The sequence below is a fragment of the Prionailurus viverrinus genome, chromosome C1, assembly GCF_022837055.1.
Source record: "Prionailurus viverrinus isolate Anna chromosome C1, UM_Priviv_1.0, whole genome shotgun sequence".
Classification (NCBI taxonomy): domain Eukaryota; kingdom Metazoa; phylum Chordata; class Mammalia; order Carnivora; family Felidae; genus Prionailurus; species Prionailurus viverrinus.
This window is the reverse complement of record NC_062568.1, coordinates 202,433,568-202,453,521: the sequence shown is the minus strand read 5'-3', so window position 1 is coordinate 202,453,521 and position 19,954 is coordinate 202,433,568. Positions and strand designations below refer to the sequence as shown.

At 43.9% G+C, this 19,954-nt stretch overlaps 1 protein-coding gene across 1 annotated transcript in view; it reads right to left on the bottom strand.

Annotated features, from left to right (window-relative positions):
• SDHB (succinate dehydrogenase complex iron sulfur subunit B) overlaps positions 1 to 19,565 on the bottom strand; it is a 30,838-nt gene extending 11,273 nt beyond the window's left edge. The window contains exons 1-2 of the mRNA XM_047872253.1: positions 19,427 to 19,565; positions 8,904 to 9,031 (exon numbers count right to left, since the gene is read on the bottom strand). Of these exons, the coding sequence (XP_047728209.1) occupies positions 8,904 to 9,031; positions 19,427 to 19,501 (203 nt within the window). The 5' untranslated portion in view covers positions 19,502 to 19,565. The remainder of the gene's footprint in view (positions 1 to 8,903; positions 9,032 to 19,426) is intronic.
• Between the last annotated feature and the right edge of the window lie 389 nt (positions 19,566 to 19,954).

Here is a 19,954-nt window from a genome sequence, read left to right as displayed (position 1 = left end):
ATTGATTTTTCTTCACGCTCCAGATGCTTATTGGAAGTGTGCTGTGCCAGGTTCCATGCTGGCTGCTGGACATACACCAGAGAACAGATGAAAACTCCTGCCCGCGCGGCACCTTCATTCTAGTCGACTATGCTACAGACTCGGTCCACCCATGTTCTTTGCCTCTTTGTTTAGGAGATCTTAGGAATTGTTTTTAAAGGAAAAACCTTTTTTAAAGCTCCAAAACTCATCATTCCCAGTACTTCACTTCTGACACTCCTGGTCACCAGGCGTGTGGTTTCCGGAACCGAGCAATCCTGCAACCCCAGCCGGGTGTCCCCACAGTGTAACTCAATCTGGCCCCATCACCACTGGCCGGTGACAGCATCAGATCCCACAGTTGAAGGGCTTGGTCCCAGCCCCCACCCCACCGTCCTCGGACACCCGCTGCTGGCTGCAAGCTCGGGCTGTCCCCTGGAAGACTGGCTGTGGATGAGATTCTCATGATCCCCTCTCTTGGGTTTGACATTTGCTAGAGCAGCTTACAGAACTTAGATAAACAGGTAATTCACTAGGTTCTGATTTAGTAGAATGGCCAAGTGGAAGAGGTGCACAGGGCAAGGTGCCCAGGAAGGGGAGCAGAGCTTCCGTGCCCTCTCCCTGCACCTGCACGAGTTCACGCACCCAGACTCTCTGAACCCCACAATCCGGGTCCTTTCATGGAGGCTTCAGTGCACAGGCATGATTGATTACATGGTGCTGCCGGTCGGTGGTTTGACCTCTAACCTCTCTTCCCTCTCAGGTCAAGGGGTAGGGCAGAGGGTTCCAACAGTCTAAACACAGGGTTGGTTCCCTAGTAATCAGCCCCCACCTCAACCTGTGGTTATCTGGACTTCTAGAAACCACCTTATTAGAGTAAACTCAGGCGGCTGAAAGGGGCTTGTCATGAATAAAAAATACAAGCCCATTTCACCTTCAGTATTTATCCGGAGCTATTTCAGGAACTGGGAAAAAAACCAAAACTATTATAACAAAAGATGACCCTATAGCTCTTATCACTTTGGATCGCAAGGGTTTTAGGAGCCTGAAACCCTGGAAAAGACCAAATTTATACCACCAATCTATTCTATCAGTGGCGAATCCTGCCCCTCCCTCACCTCTAGCCCATAACCAGCAATTGGCTATTTGACTTCTAATTTTGGTAATGGAACTTTTAAACCACACAGATTTAAATGCTTGCATGTTACAGTTGACCACCCTTTCCCCTTATGATACTATCACTATTTTTAATGTATGTATGTATTTATAAAATTTTATTTTTTAATAATCTCTATACCCAATATGGGGCTTGAACTCACAATCCCAAGATCAAGAGTCACACACTCCTCTGCCTGAGCCAGCCAGGGCCCCAGTACTATCAATTTTAAATCTAAAAAGATTAAACCCCTTCCTGACGTTTCAAGACTAGAATATTCCTCTAGATTTTACATTAAAAAAAAAATGTGTATTTATTTTTGAGAGAGAGAGAGAGAGCGCGCAGGGGAGGGGCTCGAATTTATGAACTGTGAGATCATGACCTGAGCTGAGGTTGGAAGCTTAACTGAGCCACCCAGGCACCCCATGCATTTTAAAATTATTCCCCCCCAAATTACAAAAACTGCTAATCAATTGCCCCAAATCACTGACTGACTAAACCTTCTTTTGCTTCTGATTTGTGGTACCTCCTTCTGGTATTCTGTAACAGAATTTCACTGAAGTAGAGTTTATTTTGCAACTTAAAAAAATTCAAACGATCTGTCTATTCTTGTCCTGGCATGTTTTAAATGGCAGCAATCCTCTTTATTTTTACAAAAATTTCAAGTATCAAGTTAAAAAGCCAAAGCCCTCCCTTCAAGTGATCTCTCCTGCTAAATTTCATAATAGCTAGGGACTGTTAAAGAGTCTGGTATATTTTTCTCACACCTAAAAAAAAGCAATATATATAATAACACCTTGCTTTTTTCATTCAACATCTCCAATAAAGGACAGTAATCACCTGTTTTCCTATGGAAGGACCCTTAGCTTGCTTAAATCCTTCTCTATTATATACAATGATGCAAATAACATTTTTACATAGAAATCAAGATTTTTTTGGTTATTCTGTGTCCCTTACATTTCCATATACCTTTTAGGATCTGCTTGTCAATTTCTGCAAAAATGACTGGTGGGCTTTTGACAGTAATTGTGTTGAATCTGTAAATCGATTTAGGGGCGCAGTGCCACCACCTTAAAAAGATTGTTTTCCAGGGGCGTCTGGTTGGCTCAGTTGGAGCAGTGTGTGACTCAGTCTTGTGAGTTTGAGCCCCACGTTGGGCGTAGACTACTTAAAAAAATTGTTTTCCAGCCCTTAAGCATGGGATGTCTTTCCATTTATCTAAGTCTTTAATTTCTTTCCTTTTTTTCTTCCCCCCCATTTGAGAGTGAACAGGGCAGAGGGAGAGAGTGAATCTTAAGCAGGCTCCACACTCAGTGTGTTGCCCAATGTGGGGCTTGATCCCTTGACCTGGGAATCATGACTGGAGCCATAATTAAGAACTGGGACACGTGGGGCACCCAGGGTGGCTCAGTCGGTTAAGCATCTGACCCTTTTTAGTTCAGGTCATGATCTCACAGTCTGAGTTGGAGCCCTGCAATGGGCTCTGTACTGACAGTGAGGAGCCTGCTTGGGATTCTTGCTTTCTGCCCCTCCCCCACTTGCATTCTTTCTCTAATAAGGGTAAAAAAAAAAAAAAAAAAAAAGGAATGTATTATACCATCTTAAAAAAAAAAAAAAAAGGGTCAGATGCTCAACAGACTGTACCAGCCAGTTGCCCCTAGATTTTTAATTTCTTGTCACCGATGTTTTATAGTTCTCAGCGTACAAGTCTTGCATTTCTTTTGCTAAGTTGGATCCCCAGTATTTTATCCTTTTTCATGTTATTGTAAATGGAACCATTTTCTTATTTAAGGACTGTTCACGACTAGTTTATAGAAATACAACTGATTTTTATATACTGATCTTATATCCTCGCTGAACTAGTTTATTAGATCTAATAGTTTCTTGGTGTGGATTTGTTAAGATTTTCTATATACAAGGTCATGTCATCTATGAAGAGTTTCCTTCTTCCTTGTCAATTTGCTCTATTTTCTCTTGCCTAATTTCCTTGGTTAGAACCTCCAATAAAATTCTATAATGGCTGATGCTGGTAAAACAAACAAACAAAAAAACCCTTTTTGCATGACCTTGTACCATGCAACCTTGCTAAATTTACTTAGGTCCTTGTAGTTTTGTAGATTCCCTGGAATTTTCTTTTTTTTTTTGGTAGATTCTCTAAAATTTTCTATGTAAGCAATGATGTTATTTGTGACTGGTGACAGTTTTATTTCCTCCTTTCCAAATTTCATGCCCTTTATTTTTAACTTGCCCTTAATGCATTTGTTCAAATGTCATGTAGAACACTCAACAGAAGTGGAGTGGACACCCTTGCTATGTTCCTTATGGGCAGAGCACTAACTATTTCATAGCGAGCTGTCGATTTTCCATAGATGCTCTTTATCTAGTCGAGGAATCTCCCCCTCTTTTTTCAAGCGTGCAGACTTCTGGTTTTTCTCCTTTATCTTGTTACTATGGTGAATGACACGGACTGATTTTCCAATTTTCTTAAATGTTTACTTATTTTGATAGAGAGGTGGGGGTGGGAGTGGGAACTGTGAGCAGGGAGGGGCAGAGAGGAGAGAATCTCAAACAGGCTCCACACCCAGCCTGGACCCTGAAGGCTGGTGTGGACTCCATTTCACAAACAGTGAGATCATGACTTGAGCTGAAATCAAGAGTTGGATACTTAACCAACTGAGCCACCCAGGCACCCATGATTTTCCAATGTTAAAACTACTCTGCACCCCTGGGACAAGCCCAAACTTGGTTATTAAGGCATTATCCTTTTCTTATAGATGGTTAGATTTGATCTGCTGAAATCTTGAGAATTTTTGTGTCTATGTTCATGAAAGATACCAATCTATATCCTTCCTTTTTGTAATGAGACGTCTCCACTAGATTTTGGAATCAGGTTTTGATGGCCTCCTAAAATGAACTGGGAAGTGATTATTCCTTGTTTATTTTCTGAAAGGATGTAACAGGCATTAGGAGTTTTCTTAAATGTTTCATGATTCATCAGTGAAGCCACCTGGGCCTGGAGTTTTCTTCATGAAAAGGTCTTTGACAACGCATCTCATATCTATAGTGAATACAGAACTATTCATATTTTCTTTTTATTTGAGAGAGAGAGAGAGAGAGACAGAGAGAGAGTGTGCGCATGAGAAGGGGAGAGGGACAGAAGGAGAGAGAATCTTAAGCACACTCCACACTCAGCATGGAGCCCAACATGGGGCTTGATCCCAGGACACTGGGATCATGACCTGAGTCAAAATCAAGAGTCAGATGCTCAACCGAGCTATCCAGGTGCCCCCTGTTTCTGTGTTCTATTCGAATTCCATTGTGGTCAGAGAATACACTCTAGAAGATCCTAATTTTTTGGAATTTACTGAGATTTGTTTTATGGCCCAGCATCACAGTGAATGTTCCCTGCACACTTGATAAGAACATGTATTTTACAACTGTTTGGTGTGGTGTCTCAAAAATATTAATTAGATCAAGATGATTGATAATGTTCAGATGATCTGTCTTTAGTTAAAAAAAATTTATTTTTAAATTATGCAAAAATTTTTAAGGTTTATTTATTTTGAGAGAGAGAGAGAGAGAGAGAGAGAGAGAGAGAGAGCGTGTGCGCTCAAGAGAGAGCATGTGTGCGAGCAGGGGAGAGGCAAAGAGGGAGCAAGAATCCCAAGCAGCCTGTGCACCATCAGCACGGAGCCCAATGTGGGCTCAAACTCACAAACTGAGATCTTAACCTGAGCCAAAACCAAGAAATCAAGAGTTGGGCACTTAATCGACTGAGCCACCCAGACATCCCTTTCCTTTTTTTTTTTAAAAGAGACAGCATGAGCGTGTGAGCAGGGGAGGGGCAGACTGAGAGGGAGAATCTTAAGCAGGCTCCATGCTCAGCGTGGAGCCTGACTCAGGGCTCGATCTCAGGACCCTGGGATCATGACCTGAGCCAAAAATCAAGGGTTGGACGCTTAACCGAATGAGCCACCCAGGTCCCCCATGCCAGTAAGATCTTTAAATTTTACTTAGTTGAGTTTTGTTTTTAACAATATTTAAAGTGTATTTCTTATAAGTACCATGAAATTGGGTTTTGCTTTTTATCTGTTCTGACAGTCTTTGCCTTTTAATTGGAGTGTTTAATGCCTTTAATGATATAATTATTGATGAGGTTGGATTTGGCTCTCTCATTTTACTATTTGTCCCAATATTTTTGCCCCTGTTCTTTCTTTCCTGCTTTAAGTAGTATTTTTAGATGGAGTAAGCAGTTTTGGAATTCCATTTGATTTATATATTGGCTTTTAGCTATCTCACTCTGCATTTTAATAAATGGTTATTCTAGAATTATAATGTGTCCTTAACTTTTCAACCTATTTCGAGTTAATACTGTACCATTTCATGTACTGTAAGAACCCTCCAACCTTATAGGTCAACCCACTCCCAGCCCTTATGCTGGTCATCACACACATTACATCTGTATAAGCGGTCTGTTACACAATACAGTATTAGATTTTTAACAGTCATATGTATACTTTAATGGAATTAAGAGGAAAAATGGTTTCCTATTTACCATAGCTAGTGCTTTTCATTCCTTCTCCTTTCTTCCTTCTCAACAGGCAAGATAACTTCTCACACTGCACTTAGTACAGGTCTTCTGGCTGTGAATTCTTAGATTTTTTATTACCTGAAAACGTCTTCATTCCATCCTCACCATTTTGCGGAGTACAGGATTCTGGCTGACGGTGTTTTTCTTTTAGTAATTAAGCGATGGCATTTCATGGTCCTTTGGCATCTACAATTATTGAGTAAACAATCATTTGTATCGTTTCCCAGGCTGTAATGTGTTTTACCGTTCCTGCTTTCAAGATTTCCTCTTTCATTCTGATCTTCAGCAACTGGAGTATGATGTTCCTGGGTGTAGTTTTCCTTGTATTTACCTTGTCTGAAGTTCATGCTTCCTGAATATGTCAATTATGTCTTTCACCAGCCTGGGGAATTCTTGGTCATTAGTTCTTCAAGTATTTTTTTTTGCCCTTTCTCTTTCTCCACTCCTTCTGGGACTCCAATGACATATGTTAAACTTTCTGATATCATTCCAATCTTTTTAGTCTCAAGAACACGTGATTCTTGTTAATGTATTTTCAGGGTCACTGAATCTTCCTGCTGTCTTCAATCTGCTATCCAGTAAATTTTCTATTTCAGATATTGCTGTTTTCAGTTCCAGATTTTCCATTTGGTTCTTTTTAAAAGTTTCTATTTCCCTGCTGAGATTTTCTAGCTCGTGAGCATCTTTTCCTTTATCTACGAGCATAGGGATAACTCCTTAAAATGCACATCTAGTTCCAACACCTGGACTGCTTCAGGGCTGGGTGGCCTCCATTGCTGGTCTTTCCATTTGAGGATGGGTCAGGTTTCACTGTTTCTTCATATGATTAGTAATTCTGGACTATGTGCTGGACTTTGTGAATAAATGACGTGGCAACTCTGGATTTTATTGTGTTTCTCTATAGAGTATCGATTAAAAAAAAACCCTTTTAAAATAGTTTTTTATTTTAAGTACACTCCATGCACAATGTGGGGCTTAAATTCACGACCCTGGGATCAAGAGTTGCATGCTCTACCGACTGAGCCAGCCAAGGGCCCCTGAGTTGTTTTTTTTTTTTTTTTTTTAAAGCAATAATTAATATGGGCTGAACTCCAGACTTGGGCAGTTCACAAACAGACTTTGGGGCTCCCCCTCTATGTTTCTTTCCAGAACTGCCCCCTCGTTTACTGGTTACTGTGGTAGCTATACAACATCAAGCTAGTAAGTAAGACTGTGGTTTTATCGTGTTTTTGGCCTTGTACCTCTGCTTCCACTGGGGTTTGCCCTCAGGTCACAGAGTGTAAAACCCAATAACATTCTGTTCTTCCAAGTGTCAACTCATTCCCAGTGTCTCTGGTCACTCTGCTGTGTCTGTAGGTCATTACTGCTTGTCTTCTGTCCAGAGTTTATAGCTGTTACTTGAGGGTTAGTACGTGAAAGCTACTCTGCCGTAACTGGAGAAGAATGCAATTACTCTTTACGTTTTTTAGCGTCAAAAAATAGTTATAGGGGCACCTGGGTGGCTCAGTCGGTTAAGTGTCCGACTCTTGATTTCGGCTCAGGTCACGATCTCAGGGTTCATGGGATTGAGCCCTGCATCAAGCTCTGCGCTGACAACACGGAGCCTGCTTGGGAGTCTCTCTCTCTCTGCCCCTCCCCTGCTTGTGCTCTCTCTCTCTCTCTCAAAATAAATAAACATTAAAAAGTTAGTTATGAATTTAACTCTTCTGAAGTTTCAGCCACATTCTGTAGGTTTTGATTTGCATTGTTTTTATTCTCCAAGTATCCAACAATATTTGAAATGATTCCTTAATAAAAGTAGTTGTTTAAAAGAGTGCTTTTTAACTTCCAAGTAGTTAAGAGTTTTTTGTTTTTAACACGCATTTTACTAATCACTTTTGGTTGTTGGGTATTTGGTAAGTGTCTGTCTGACAAGGTTATATATCAACTAACTCAGAACTTACATGTTGGTAAAGTCAAAGAAAGCATTAGAATAGTAGTTTTCAAATCTTTTTTTTTTTTTGTGCCACAGAAGCTTTTGTTCAAAACACATAGAGTCCTTATTCATTTACAAATAAAACAGATCGTGAAATAGGACAGTTCTGATTATACTGGAGAGGGGAGAGGTGGTGCAGTGGGGAGCTGGGGAGCCCAGCTCACCAGATTTTCTTCCCTTTGGCTGCCTGTGGAGGTCCTCCGGGGTGGGGGATGATGAAAGAGTGGTTCAGAAAGAGGTGAGGACTCACCTCGCTGTCGCTGGCTTTGAAGATAGGGGGTATGAGCTGCGGGGTGCATGGCCTCTAAAACTTGGGGGCGGCCCTTAGCTTACAGCCAACAAGAAACCAGGGACCTCAGTGTTGCAACCATAAGGAACTGAATTCTGCCAACAGCCCAAGGGAACAGAAAGCAGATTTCCCTGGTCTCCAGAAAGAAACAGGGCCTGCTGACACATCGACCCATGGTCTGATGACACCTTCACCAGACTTCTAACCTGCAGAACTGAAAAGTAATAAATCCAGGCGTTTTAAGTCGCTAGGTCTGTGGCACTTTGATATGACAGAAAGACAAATTAAATACAGAGGTATGGATCTCTGCTACTATTTTAACTGCATGGCTATCTTGTCATATTACCACTCCAGAGACATTTACGGTGTCCTTCCAGCTCTACCAGTACTCCTAGAGACTTGTCATCCTCTGGGGGGGCCTGGGTGGCTCAGTCAGTTAAATGTCCACCTCTCGATTTCGGCTCAGGCCACGATCTCATGGTTCGGGAGTTCGAGCCCCACGTCGGGCTCTGCGATGACTGCGTGGGGCCTGCTTGTGATTCTTTTTCCATCTCTCTCTGCCCCTCCCCCGCTCATGTGCACATGCTCTCTCTCTCTCAAAAAGAAAGAAATAAACTTTATTAAAAAAAAAAAGAAATTTGTCATCCTCTGATTTGGGGAAAGGAAAGGAATTTTACGGAAGTTATTCTTCCTGGTATTAATTATCTTTTCGAATCAGGTGCCCACCTCATTCATTTGCAAAAGAGACGATAAATTCCAGGGCCACTGGATGATCCGTTTTTAAACCTTCCGCGGATGTGAAAAGCAGGTCCCTGACTCGGATCAACAGCTCACCTTCACTTAGCAAACATCTAGCTCTCACAGAGATACTCACTTATTCAAATCAATTTCATAAGTTTGCATACGAGGCTTATCTCCCGTCTTGTCTGGGTCCCATCGGTAGATGGCAAACTTCTTGATTCGGGGAGCTGTGGCTGCCGCTGTCTGTGCCCCCCGGCAGGCCTGGAATCGAAAAGGTTCACAAGAAAGGGGGAAAAAAACTGTCAAAAATGCAAGACAAATCCTACTGTTTAGCTGGTGCTATAAACTACAGCACTGGCTACAAACCCACACATTACTGTCTTCTTGCAAAAGGCATTCAATATCCATCAAATATTAAGCACCTAGCACGTCACGTACCAGACATGGTGCTGGGGGCTAGTGAAATAGCACTTAATGAAACAGTCTTTGCCCTCACGGAATCTACTTTAAGCAAGAGAGAAATTAAATATCTATGATAAAGTATAAAGAGGGAAGAATACAGAAAAGACTTACACTAGTACAAGAGATCAGGGAAGGCCCCATAAATGATAATGAAGCTGAGACTTGGTGAGTAGGGATTAGAGAGTGTTATAAACTGAGGGAACAACACGTGTAGAGGCCTGGATGGGGGAGAGCACAGCACATCTGGGAGAAAAGTCCAATATGAGTCAGGGGGGCTTGAGTAAGGTCGGAGGAGTGGGAAACGTGAGGAAGTCAAGATTCTGATGTTACCCTAAGAGCAATGAGAAGCCAGAACGAATTATCAGGTGGATGACATAATCATTTTTATTTTTGAGAACGATATCACTGGCTACAAAGGAAGAATTGTCAGGCAACATGTGGAGAAACCAGTAGAAAGCTACTGCGGTTGTCAAAACGAGATGCCGGTGTTTCTAGATTAGGTGTCTCCATCAGTCTGGGCTGTTGTAACAAGACATCAAAGACCGGGTGGCTTAGACACGACTAATTTCTCACAGTTCTGGAGGCTGGGAAGTCCAAGATCAAGGTCTCAGGCAGACTTGGTGTCTGATGAAGACCCTCTTCTTGGCTGACACATGGCCACCTTCTTGCTGTCTCCTCATGTGGCGGAGAGAGAGATCTCACGTCTTTTCCCCTTTGTGTAAGGGCACTAATCCCATCGTAGAGCTCTACCCTCATGACCTCATCTAACCCTGATTCCCTCTCATACGTTCCATCTTTAAATACCATCATAATAGGGATTAGAGTTTCGACGTTTGAACTTGGGGGAACACGAACGTTCAGCTCACAGCACTGCAGCAGGAAAGACGGTGAAGAATACTGTAAAACAGAACCCATGTAGGGAACTAACCAACACCCGAGTCCTGTTCTCCATGATGATTCTATCCCATCTCCTGGATACTTACGTCTCTGCCAGCGGGTCTCACACGGTGAGCCCAGCAACTCCAGAGTGCTACCACCTTAGAGGCTGCTATGAGAGGGTCAGGTTAAGAGGGCTGGTCTCTGGTTAATTCCGTCCTTCACCAGAACAGCTTCCCCATAACATATTTACAAAAAGGGTGCTGTTGCTCAAAAGTTTTACATTTAAATTCACACTCATTTTTAAGGCCACGATTTATTATTGCCAGGAACTGTAGTAAATGCTTTATACTAATTACTCCACTGAGTCTTTGTATGAGAAAAACGAGGCTCAGGGACCGAGCGATGGGCCCGTAACACAGCTGACAAGAGGAGTTATGACTGGAACCCAAGTCTGTCTGACCCCAGAGCCGATGCTCCTGAACACTGTACTAGTCCATTTATTTGTGAATATTTGGAGGTTTCTTCTTGGCTCTGTCTCCTTTTTATGTCTCAATGCCTTGAGGGCATGTGTATTAGAGTTCTCCAGAGAAACAGAACCAATAGTGTGTCTATCCATATAAATACATGATACATATGAAAGGTATACATACACATATACATATACATAAAGAGATTTTTTTTTTATGAGAAATTGGCTCACATGATTATAGAGGATAGAAAGTCCCAAGAGCTGCAGTTAGCAAGCGGAGAGCGAGGAGAGCCAATGATGTAAATCTAGTCAAAGCCTGAAGGTCCATGAACCAGGAGAGCCGATGATGCAGTTCTAGGCCAAACGCCAGCAGGCTTAAGACCCAAGAAGAGTCGATGTTTCAGTTCGAAAGCAGTCAGGCAGGAAGAATTCCTTCTTATTTGGAGGAAGGGGAGCTTTTTGGTCTATTCATGCCTTCAACTGATTGGATAAGGCCCACCTACATCAGGAAGGTCAATCTGCATTACTGGGTCTATTGATTGATTTATTTAAAAAAAATTTTTTTTAACGTTTATTTATTAAAAAAAAATTTTTTTTTTCAACGTTTATTTATTTTTGGGACAGAGAGATACAGAGCATGAACGGGCGAGGGGCAGAGAGAGAGGGAGACACAGAATCAGAAACAGGCTCCAGGCTCTGAGCCATCAGCCCAGAGCCCGACGCGGGGCTCGAACTCCCGGACCGCGAGATCGTGACCTGGCTGAAGTCGGACGCTTAACCGACTGCACCACCCAGGCGCCCCAACGTTTATTTATTTTTGAGACAGAGAGAGACAGAGCATGAACGGGGGAGGGTCACAGAGAGAGGGAGACACAGAATCCAAAACAGGCTCCAGGCTCTGAGCTGTCAGCACAGAGCTGGACGCGGGGCTCGAACCCACGGACTGCGAGATCATGACCTGAGCTGAAGTCGGACGCTTAACCGACCGAGCCACCCAGGCGCCCCTGGGTCTATTGATTTAAATGTTAACCTCCTCTAAAAACACCCTCACAGAAACACCCAAAATGTTTGACCAGCTATCTGGCACCCTGTGGCCCAGCTGACACATAAAACTAATCATTCACAGCATGGAACAGGTTCTATTTTGCATCTTCTAGCATACCTGGTCCAGGCCTTTGTGTATAGCATTTCAATTCGTGGTTAGGAAAAATTGAAGACAAACGCAAGAAATTATACTTGAACTTAAAATTAAATTAAATTAAAAAAAAAAAGTACAAAGCAAAAATTGAGCATTAGGCAAATGCAAACATGCTGTCCCCATTCCACAGTCCTTGAAGACCTTTCCCTCGAGGTGAACACACAAGGCGGCCACCGCTGGCTCTACCCTGGGAGCAGAGCAGGGATCCTGTCAGTCCAACGGCAGTTAGAAGCTGAGCCCCTGGTCTGTATGCAGAAACACACAGACTATATCCCAGGCCAGCTAACTCTCTTACAAACTGGTAAAAACAGACAAAACTGGGGAGGTTAATGGTGTAATTACAAGAGGTGCGACAGTGTTTCTTACTTGCCGGCAAAAAACGTCCCAAATTAAGTGAGGCTGAAAATATAAACATCAGCTACCAGGAGGAAAAAAGGAAATATGGGAAGATGAAAGTGAAGGTGAAGAGAAAAGCAGATTTTTCCTTTATCACCAGGCTGGCTAACGTCAGCAATAAAAGGAGAGTCATTTCTACAAAAGAACATCTTCCATTAGGGACTTCCTTTTTTTTTTTTTTTTTTTTCCCTTTAGCAGATTCTATTCCATGCTATTGTATTTTACTTATTCTTAAAAAGCTCTCTGCAGGGCCTGAACTCATGACTCCAAGATTAAGAGTCGCTCCCTTCACCAACTGAGCCAGCCAGGCGTCCCTAGGGACTCCATTTTGTAAAACAGGAACATTTGGCTAACGCCACCTTGTGGCACTTAAGACAAAGTGAAGGAAGCGAAAAGAAAAGATCACTGAAGATACTCCAGCAGGCTTCTGCTTGCTTAGTGCTTCACCTTGTTTTGGTTAGATGACAAAGTCTACTTCATTATGATAAAACTCACCAATTTTAAGTGTACAGTTTGAAGAGTTTTAATAAAGTGGTATAACTACTACCATAATTATGACGGCACACTTCCACCTAGAAAGTTCTCTAGTGTTCCTTTACAATCAGTGCCCACTGCCTCCCCCTTGCAACTGATCTGCTTTCTATCACTACAGATTTTTTTACAGAATTTCATTTTTTAAAATATTTATTAATTTTTGAGAGAGAAGAACGAGCAGGGGAGGGGCAAAGACAGGGGACAGAAGATCCAAAGTGGGCTCTGCGCTAACAGCAGAGAGTCTGATGTGGGGTTCAAACTCATGATCTGCGAGATCCTGACCTGAGCTGAAGTCATACAATTAACCCACTGAGCCACCCAGGCACCCCTGCCCCCTTTTACAGAATTTCATATAAATGCAATCAGACAGTGCATCCTGGGTCTAGTTTTTACCACCTAATATAATGCTTCTGGATTTCCCTCATGCTGTCGCATATATCCAGTCTGTTGCTTTGTTAAAAAATTAAACTTTCCATTCTGAGGTAACTGTAGAATCACATGCATTTTTAAGAATTAATAATGAGACCCCTCATACCCTTTACTCAATTTCCCCCAATGAAAACAGTCCCGATCTATAGCACAATCTCAAAACATCAGCACTGATAACGGTCAAGACACAGAGCATTCCCACCCCCGAAAAGACCCCCGGGATTGCTTTATCAAAGCCACTCCCCTCACACCTCCCCCCTTAGTCCTTCACTCCTGTAATTTTGCTATTTCAACAATGTTATATAAATGGAATCATCTAGTATGGAACCTTTTGATTGGTTTTTCTCCATTCAGCAGAATTCTCTGGAGATTCATCCAAGTCGTGTGCACCTCAACAGTAGTTTCTTTTTGCTACCGAGTAGTGCTGCATGATATGATGGACCCTAGTTTGTTCAGCCATTCTCCCACTAGAGGACCACGGGGCTGTTTCCAGTTTTTGGCTATTATGAGTGAAATTATAACGAGTATGTGTGAACATATCTCCACTTCTCTGGGATAAATAAATGCCCAGGAAGGTAACTCCTGGATTCTAGGACAGTTGCCTGTCTCGTTCTTTTTACAAAATAACCAAATTATTTCCCAGAGTGGGTGGCTGCCTTGCCTGTGGTAGGTGGTAGAGAGAGGGAGAAAAATAAAATGCATTTAAAAAAATATCTAACTCCTTAAAAAAGAAACTTTTTTTTTTTTACACTAAAATATTGGTAAAGCTTGGACTTTCAAAAAAACTTGGGACTTGAGGTTGTCAATTACAGCTTCATGGCCATGAAGCCTGATTTAAAAGTACTGTCTGAGGGCAACAGGCATCCAGCCGTATCAAGCTTGGTCTCATTCCCACAAAGCCTGCCAAAGGTGACCGTGGAGTCCTGCAACGGTCCTCACCTTAACAACTCTTTCTAATACTTATGTCTGCTTCATATCCACTCTACAAAACTGCAAAGGTCTAGACTTGATCATGCAGATCTTCCCAAAAGTGATTAGGTTTTTTAGACATCATTTACAAAGTCTTATCTTGTGAACGATGTGAGCAAGAAACCACAAGGGTGCATCACAACAGAGCACCATGAGGAACCCCAAAACATAACTAATTCTTTAAAAAACACCTAATTTAAGTTTATTTTGAGTTGAAAACATGTTTTACACAACACTTGGAGGGATAATGGGGGGGGGGGGCGGCTAACAGGAATGAGGAGAGAAGATGCAAAAAATAAAAATTACCAGAGGTGGTTGTGGTTCTAAACTGAAGGAGTTTGCTTGTCTTGAGCTGCACTAAGAGTTAATCCACAGGATTATGGCAGGTGTGATAAGAACAAATACATTTATGCAATAGAGAAACGTGAAAATTTGTTATGTCGGTGTTCTAGTAGAAGTAGAAAAAAAAAATAATAATAATGGCTTTCATTCACTGAGCCCCTACCGTGTAAGAAATGTTGTACTAAACTGTCTCTAATCTTTATAACATCTCTACAAAGGGAAGTTTTATTATTCTCATTAAAAAATTAAAATGGGGCGCCTGGGTGGCTCAGTTGGTTAAATGTCCAACTCTTGACTTTGGCTCAGGTCATGATCTCAGGGTTGTGGGATTGAGCCCCACGTCTGGCTCCGTGCTGAGTGTGGAGCCTGCTTGGGATTCTTTCTCTCTCCCTCTGCCCCTCTCCCTGCTCATTCTCTCTCTAAAATGAAAACAAAAAATAGGGGCTCCTGGGTGGCTCAGTTGGTTAACTGTCCGGCTTCAGCTCAGGTCACGATCTCAAGGTGTTGGGAGTTTGAGCCCTGTGTTGGGCTCTGTGCCAACAGCTCAGAGCCTGGAGCCTGTTTCGGATTCTGTGTCTCCCTCTCTCTCTGCTCCCTCCCCGCTCATGCTCTGTCTCTATCTCTCAAAAATAAATAAACGTAAAAAATAAAAATAAAAATAAAAAATAAAATAAAAATCATAGACCAAAAGAGCCAGGATTCAAATACAGGTTTCTTTGTTTTTGTTTTTGTTTTTAATCTCCAAAGCCCGACCTTTTACCCATTATACATGTGGCGAAAATGCAAATCCAATACTGAAGAGCACAAAGATAATTCCTTTTCTCAAACAAATCCAAGGGACACTGAATTCATACAATTAGTAAGATCTTGCGCAGTAGCTGGCCCACACACACTCATTTATTTGTTCAGTAAATAATTACAGAGTGGCTAATATGTTCCAGGGGCTGTTCTAGGCCCTGGGGATCAGGGCAAAACACACACACACTCTGATCCTTATGGAGCTTATGGTGACTGGAGACACACACAAATAGCATCTATAGTAATGTCAGGGGGTGATAAGTACAATGGAGAGGGTGGCCAGGGAACTCTTCACTGAAAAGGTGACAGACAGCTAAGCAAAGACCTGAAAGAGGTGAGTAAGTAAGCCATACCCAACTCAGGGGAAGAGCAAATTGGGCAGAGGGGACACTGAGCCCAAATCTTGAGGTGAAAATGTGTTTGAGGAGCAACAAGGCAGTCAGTGTAGTTGAGAATGGAGTGAGCTACAGGGGCAGGAATGGGAGGGGAGATCGGGAAGTTAATAGCCAGATCACATAGGATCCTGTAAGGTTCTTTTTTTTTTTTTTAAACATTTATTTATTTTTGAGAGACAGAGAGAGGCAGAGCATGAGCAGGGGAGGGGCAGAGAGAGAAGGAGACACAGAATCTGGAAGCAGGTTCCAGGCTCCAAGCTGTCATCACTGAGCCCGATGCAGGGCTCGAACCTGTGAATCACGAGATCGTAACCTGAGCTGAAGTTGGAAGCTTAACGGGCCAAACCACCCAGGCTCCCCCACCCCTCTTTTTTTTAAGTAATCTCTGTGCTGGAACTCATGACCCGGAGATCAACAGTCTCTCATGCTCTACCGACTGAGCCAGCCAGCTACCCCCTAGCAAATTTCTTTAAATGCACTCAATGAGTTGTATATTTGAGATTCCAACTTTGGAGAATATTCTATCTCTCTCTTTTTATTTTTATTTATTTTTAATTTTTTTTTTCAACGTTTATTTATTTTTGGGACAGAGAGAGACAGAGCATGAACGGGGGAGGGGCAGAGAGAGAGGGAGACACAGAATCAGAAACAGGCTCCAGGCTCTGAGCCATCAGCCCAGAGCCCGACGCGGGGCTCGAACTCCCAGACCGCGAGATCGTGACCTGGCTGAAGTCGGACGCTTAACTGACTGTGCCACCCAGGCGCCCCTATCTCTCTCTTTTTAAATTAAGTACACTCTATGCCCAACATGGGCCTTGAACTCATGACCTCAAGATCAAGAGTCGCGTGCAGTACTGAATGAGCCAGCCAGGTGCCCCAACCTTGTAATGGTTTTTGCTTTTACCGTAAGATGAGAAAATACTGGTTTTGAGCAGAGGAGTGACAGAGTCAGATTTCAGCTTTGAAAGGATTATTTTGGTTTGTGTTGAGAATCAAAGATGAAAGTGAGAAAACCACACAAGAATTACAGTATACGGTAATTAGCTAAGGGATATTGGCAGCTTGAGCCAGGCTGGTGGCTGTGGATGGTAAGAAGCGGTACGTTTTGTTTTGTTTTTGCCTTTTTTTAGAAGTGGTAAGTTTCTGAATACATTTTAAGAAGGAACTGACAGGACTTCCACGCAGACTGGATGTGACAGTGGGGCAAAGAGCAAGGATGACTGCAGTTTTTGGCCCAAGCCCCATGGAAGATGGAGGTGCCATCACCTGAGAAGGAAGGACAAAGCGGGGCTGTGTGTGGTGAGGGGTAGGTATTAGGAGCTGGGTTTTGGGCCAACAAAGTTTGTGATGTATTATCAGATATCCAGGTGGATATTAAAAAAAAAAGTTTTTTAAATGTTTATTTAATTTGAGACAGAGAGAGAGCAATAGGGGTGGGGCAGAGAGAGAGAGCAAGAGAGAGAATCCCAAGCAGGGTCCATGCTGTCAGCACAGAGCCCGACGCGGGGCTCAAACTCACGGACCGCGAGATCGAGATCGTGACCTGAGCCGAAGTCGGCCGCTTAACCTACTGAGCCACCCAGGCGCCCCACAGAGCCGTCTTTTGTATAGGGGTAGGGAGTGTTAATATCTACCTTATAAACTGGAGGGTCAACCTTCTAGCATAGCCCAGAAAATAATTTCTGCTTTTCAATGTTGGTAATATCATCAGTTTCTGATTGGCAGATGGGCATCCTAAGACCTGCCAGTGCTAAGAACAATGAGATACACAAATGAAAGCGGGCAGTACTTGCCCTAACGGAATTCACGATCTAGATGAAGAAATAAGGCAATACAATTGCAGGTAATACATTACAGCTAAACACTTATAGGCAGAACTATGGTTCGGTGCAGACTAATGCATGAAAGGAATTCAGAAGAGCCATTCTACTGTGTCTTAGAGTCCGAGGCACCTGAACATCACTCAGATAATACACCAAGCTCATTTCAGGATTCTTTTCAAGTGACTTTCGTGGGTATGAATGCACATTCCTACGAGGGGGAGTGGACAGGAGGCAGCTCTCTATTTCTCTAGCCTCAGGAGGCCCTGCAACGGCCTCACCTGGAATTATGAAACTGACCTATGAAACCAACCTTCTGCTCAACTCATTCATGGAAGAGGGACCTGAGCTTTGGAACTTGCTCTCACTGGCGGGGCTCTCACAACTTGCCTGCTTGCTCAGCAACTATGAAAGGAACTGGTAAACAAGGTCATTACTCATTAATGCTCAGCTGATACAAACTTCAAGCTCTGATAGGCAGTCCTCCTTCCCTATCTCCCCTTTTTAGAAAGACTATAAAATGACTCATTCAAGTTCATATACAGCACATTGGAAAGAACTAGCACTTGAAGGCGGGCCGTATGCACTGTGTTATGCAGCCAGGGCTGTATTTAAAATGAGAGAAGATTCTCGTGTCAGTGCAAGAGTATTTCTGGTTCACCTGTGCCCAGATCTGGGCTAAGAGTTTTTCCCATATTATGTAACAAACAGACAAACAAGCTGGATTTTGGTCTTAGATCACCACTTTTCAGCTGTGATATTTTGAGCAAGTAAAAAATTTTCTCTCTGGGGCCTCAGTGTTGAAACTTCTAAAAAGGAGGTAAGAACTACTATTCGCCCACGTTGCAGGGGTTGTTGAGGAGCTGAGAGGAGGAGACAGACTTCAAAGGGATTTGTAGGGGCACCCGGGGGGGCTTGGTGGGTTAAGTGTTCAACTTTGGCTCAGGTCATGATCTCACGCTCTGTGAGTTTGAGCCCCGCGTCAGGCTCTGTGCTGACAGCTCGGAGCCTGGAGCCTGCTTCAGAATCTGTGACTCCCTCTCTCTCTGCCCCTGCCCCTCTCATGCTCCATCTTTCTCTGTCTCTCGAAAAATAAATAAACGTAAAAAAAAAAAAAAAAAAAAAAGGGATTTGTAAATTCTTAGTTCCTTATGTGTGCAATGCCAATTTCCCTTCCTCTTCCAAATAAATCTTCCATTTGGAATGGAGATAATTGTGTAGAGTCCTAATACAAGGGGTGTGGGGAAACTTATCACCGCAAACTGAGTAGTAAATAAGGGCAGCACCAGGCTCAGTTCCTATGGGATCCATGCCAAAACTCTGTGCTTGGTACCGTCGTAAACCCTTTACAGACAGGGACACTGAGTCAGTGTCATTCCACACTGCTTTAAAGCACCTTTCCCGCAGCCCCCCACCCCCACCGGGAAGGGCCCAGATCCTTCAGGGATCTGATTTGCCTCCATTTTCCCTTTCCTCTGCCCTTTATCAATTCCGGTCCAGTCTCTGTTTACTGAGCCCCCAACCCTGCACCCTGGAGCAGAGACCTCGATTCCCAGCTCCCATTCCTCCCACTCCCGCAGGCCTGTGTCTTCCACAGAGGCTAGTTTGAGGACAGAGAACGGGCTTAGAGCCCAAACGTTTGGATTCGAATTCGACTACAACAGTCACTCGCTTGCCACATGACCTTGGGCACCTCAAGACCCCCCCCCACCACCACCCCGAATACTTTCCCCTTAACTTAAAAATCGTCTCCGCCCTTTAAAACTCCCAGCCTGCGGCGAGGCGCAGAAGGATAACGGACTGGGATGCTCCAGGACCAAACCCGCGCGCGACACAGCGGGAGCGGGTCCTTCCACTCCCTGTGGCCTTGTCCTGTGCTCCCTCGCCCTCCTCCACGGCCCCCTCAGCGCCAGGCTGCCTCCGTGACTCTCATGCCTGCCCTCTTCCTCCGGCCCCGCAGCTCACCTGCAGGCAGGCTCCGCCAAGGGCCGTGGCCGGGAACCGGCGCCTCAAGGAGACTCCGACCGCCGCCGCCGCCATCTTGGCTCCTGACGTCAAGCCCCACCCCTTAACCCTGAGGTCGCTCTCCGCCGTCGTCCCGCCGAGCACCGCGGCGCCCAGCCGGCATCCACCGAGGCCCCGCTAGCCGGGCAGGAGCCGCCGAGTGGGAGGCGGTTCCAGTTTCCCCGGTGGGAGGAGGGAAGGCGGAGAAAGCCAACGCGAGCGTGCGCAGTTGCGGTGTGCGCGGCGCATGCTAATGAACCTCCCGCCTTCCTAAGGTGACCTTCCCAGAAGGGAGCGGAGTCGGGGAGGGGGAGTGTTGGGACGGCTGGGGCTGAGAGGACGGCGGGGAGGAGCCGTCCGATCGGGAGTTCAGTCCGTATTTAGCCCCCTTTTCTTCCTGAAAATTTGTCAGTAGTATCCCTCATCTCTTAGTGATGAGCTTAGTGGCTTTGGTCAGACATTTGTCAGACACGGTGTTGTTTGCCCGAG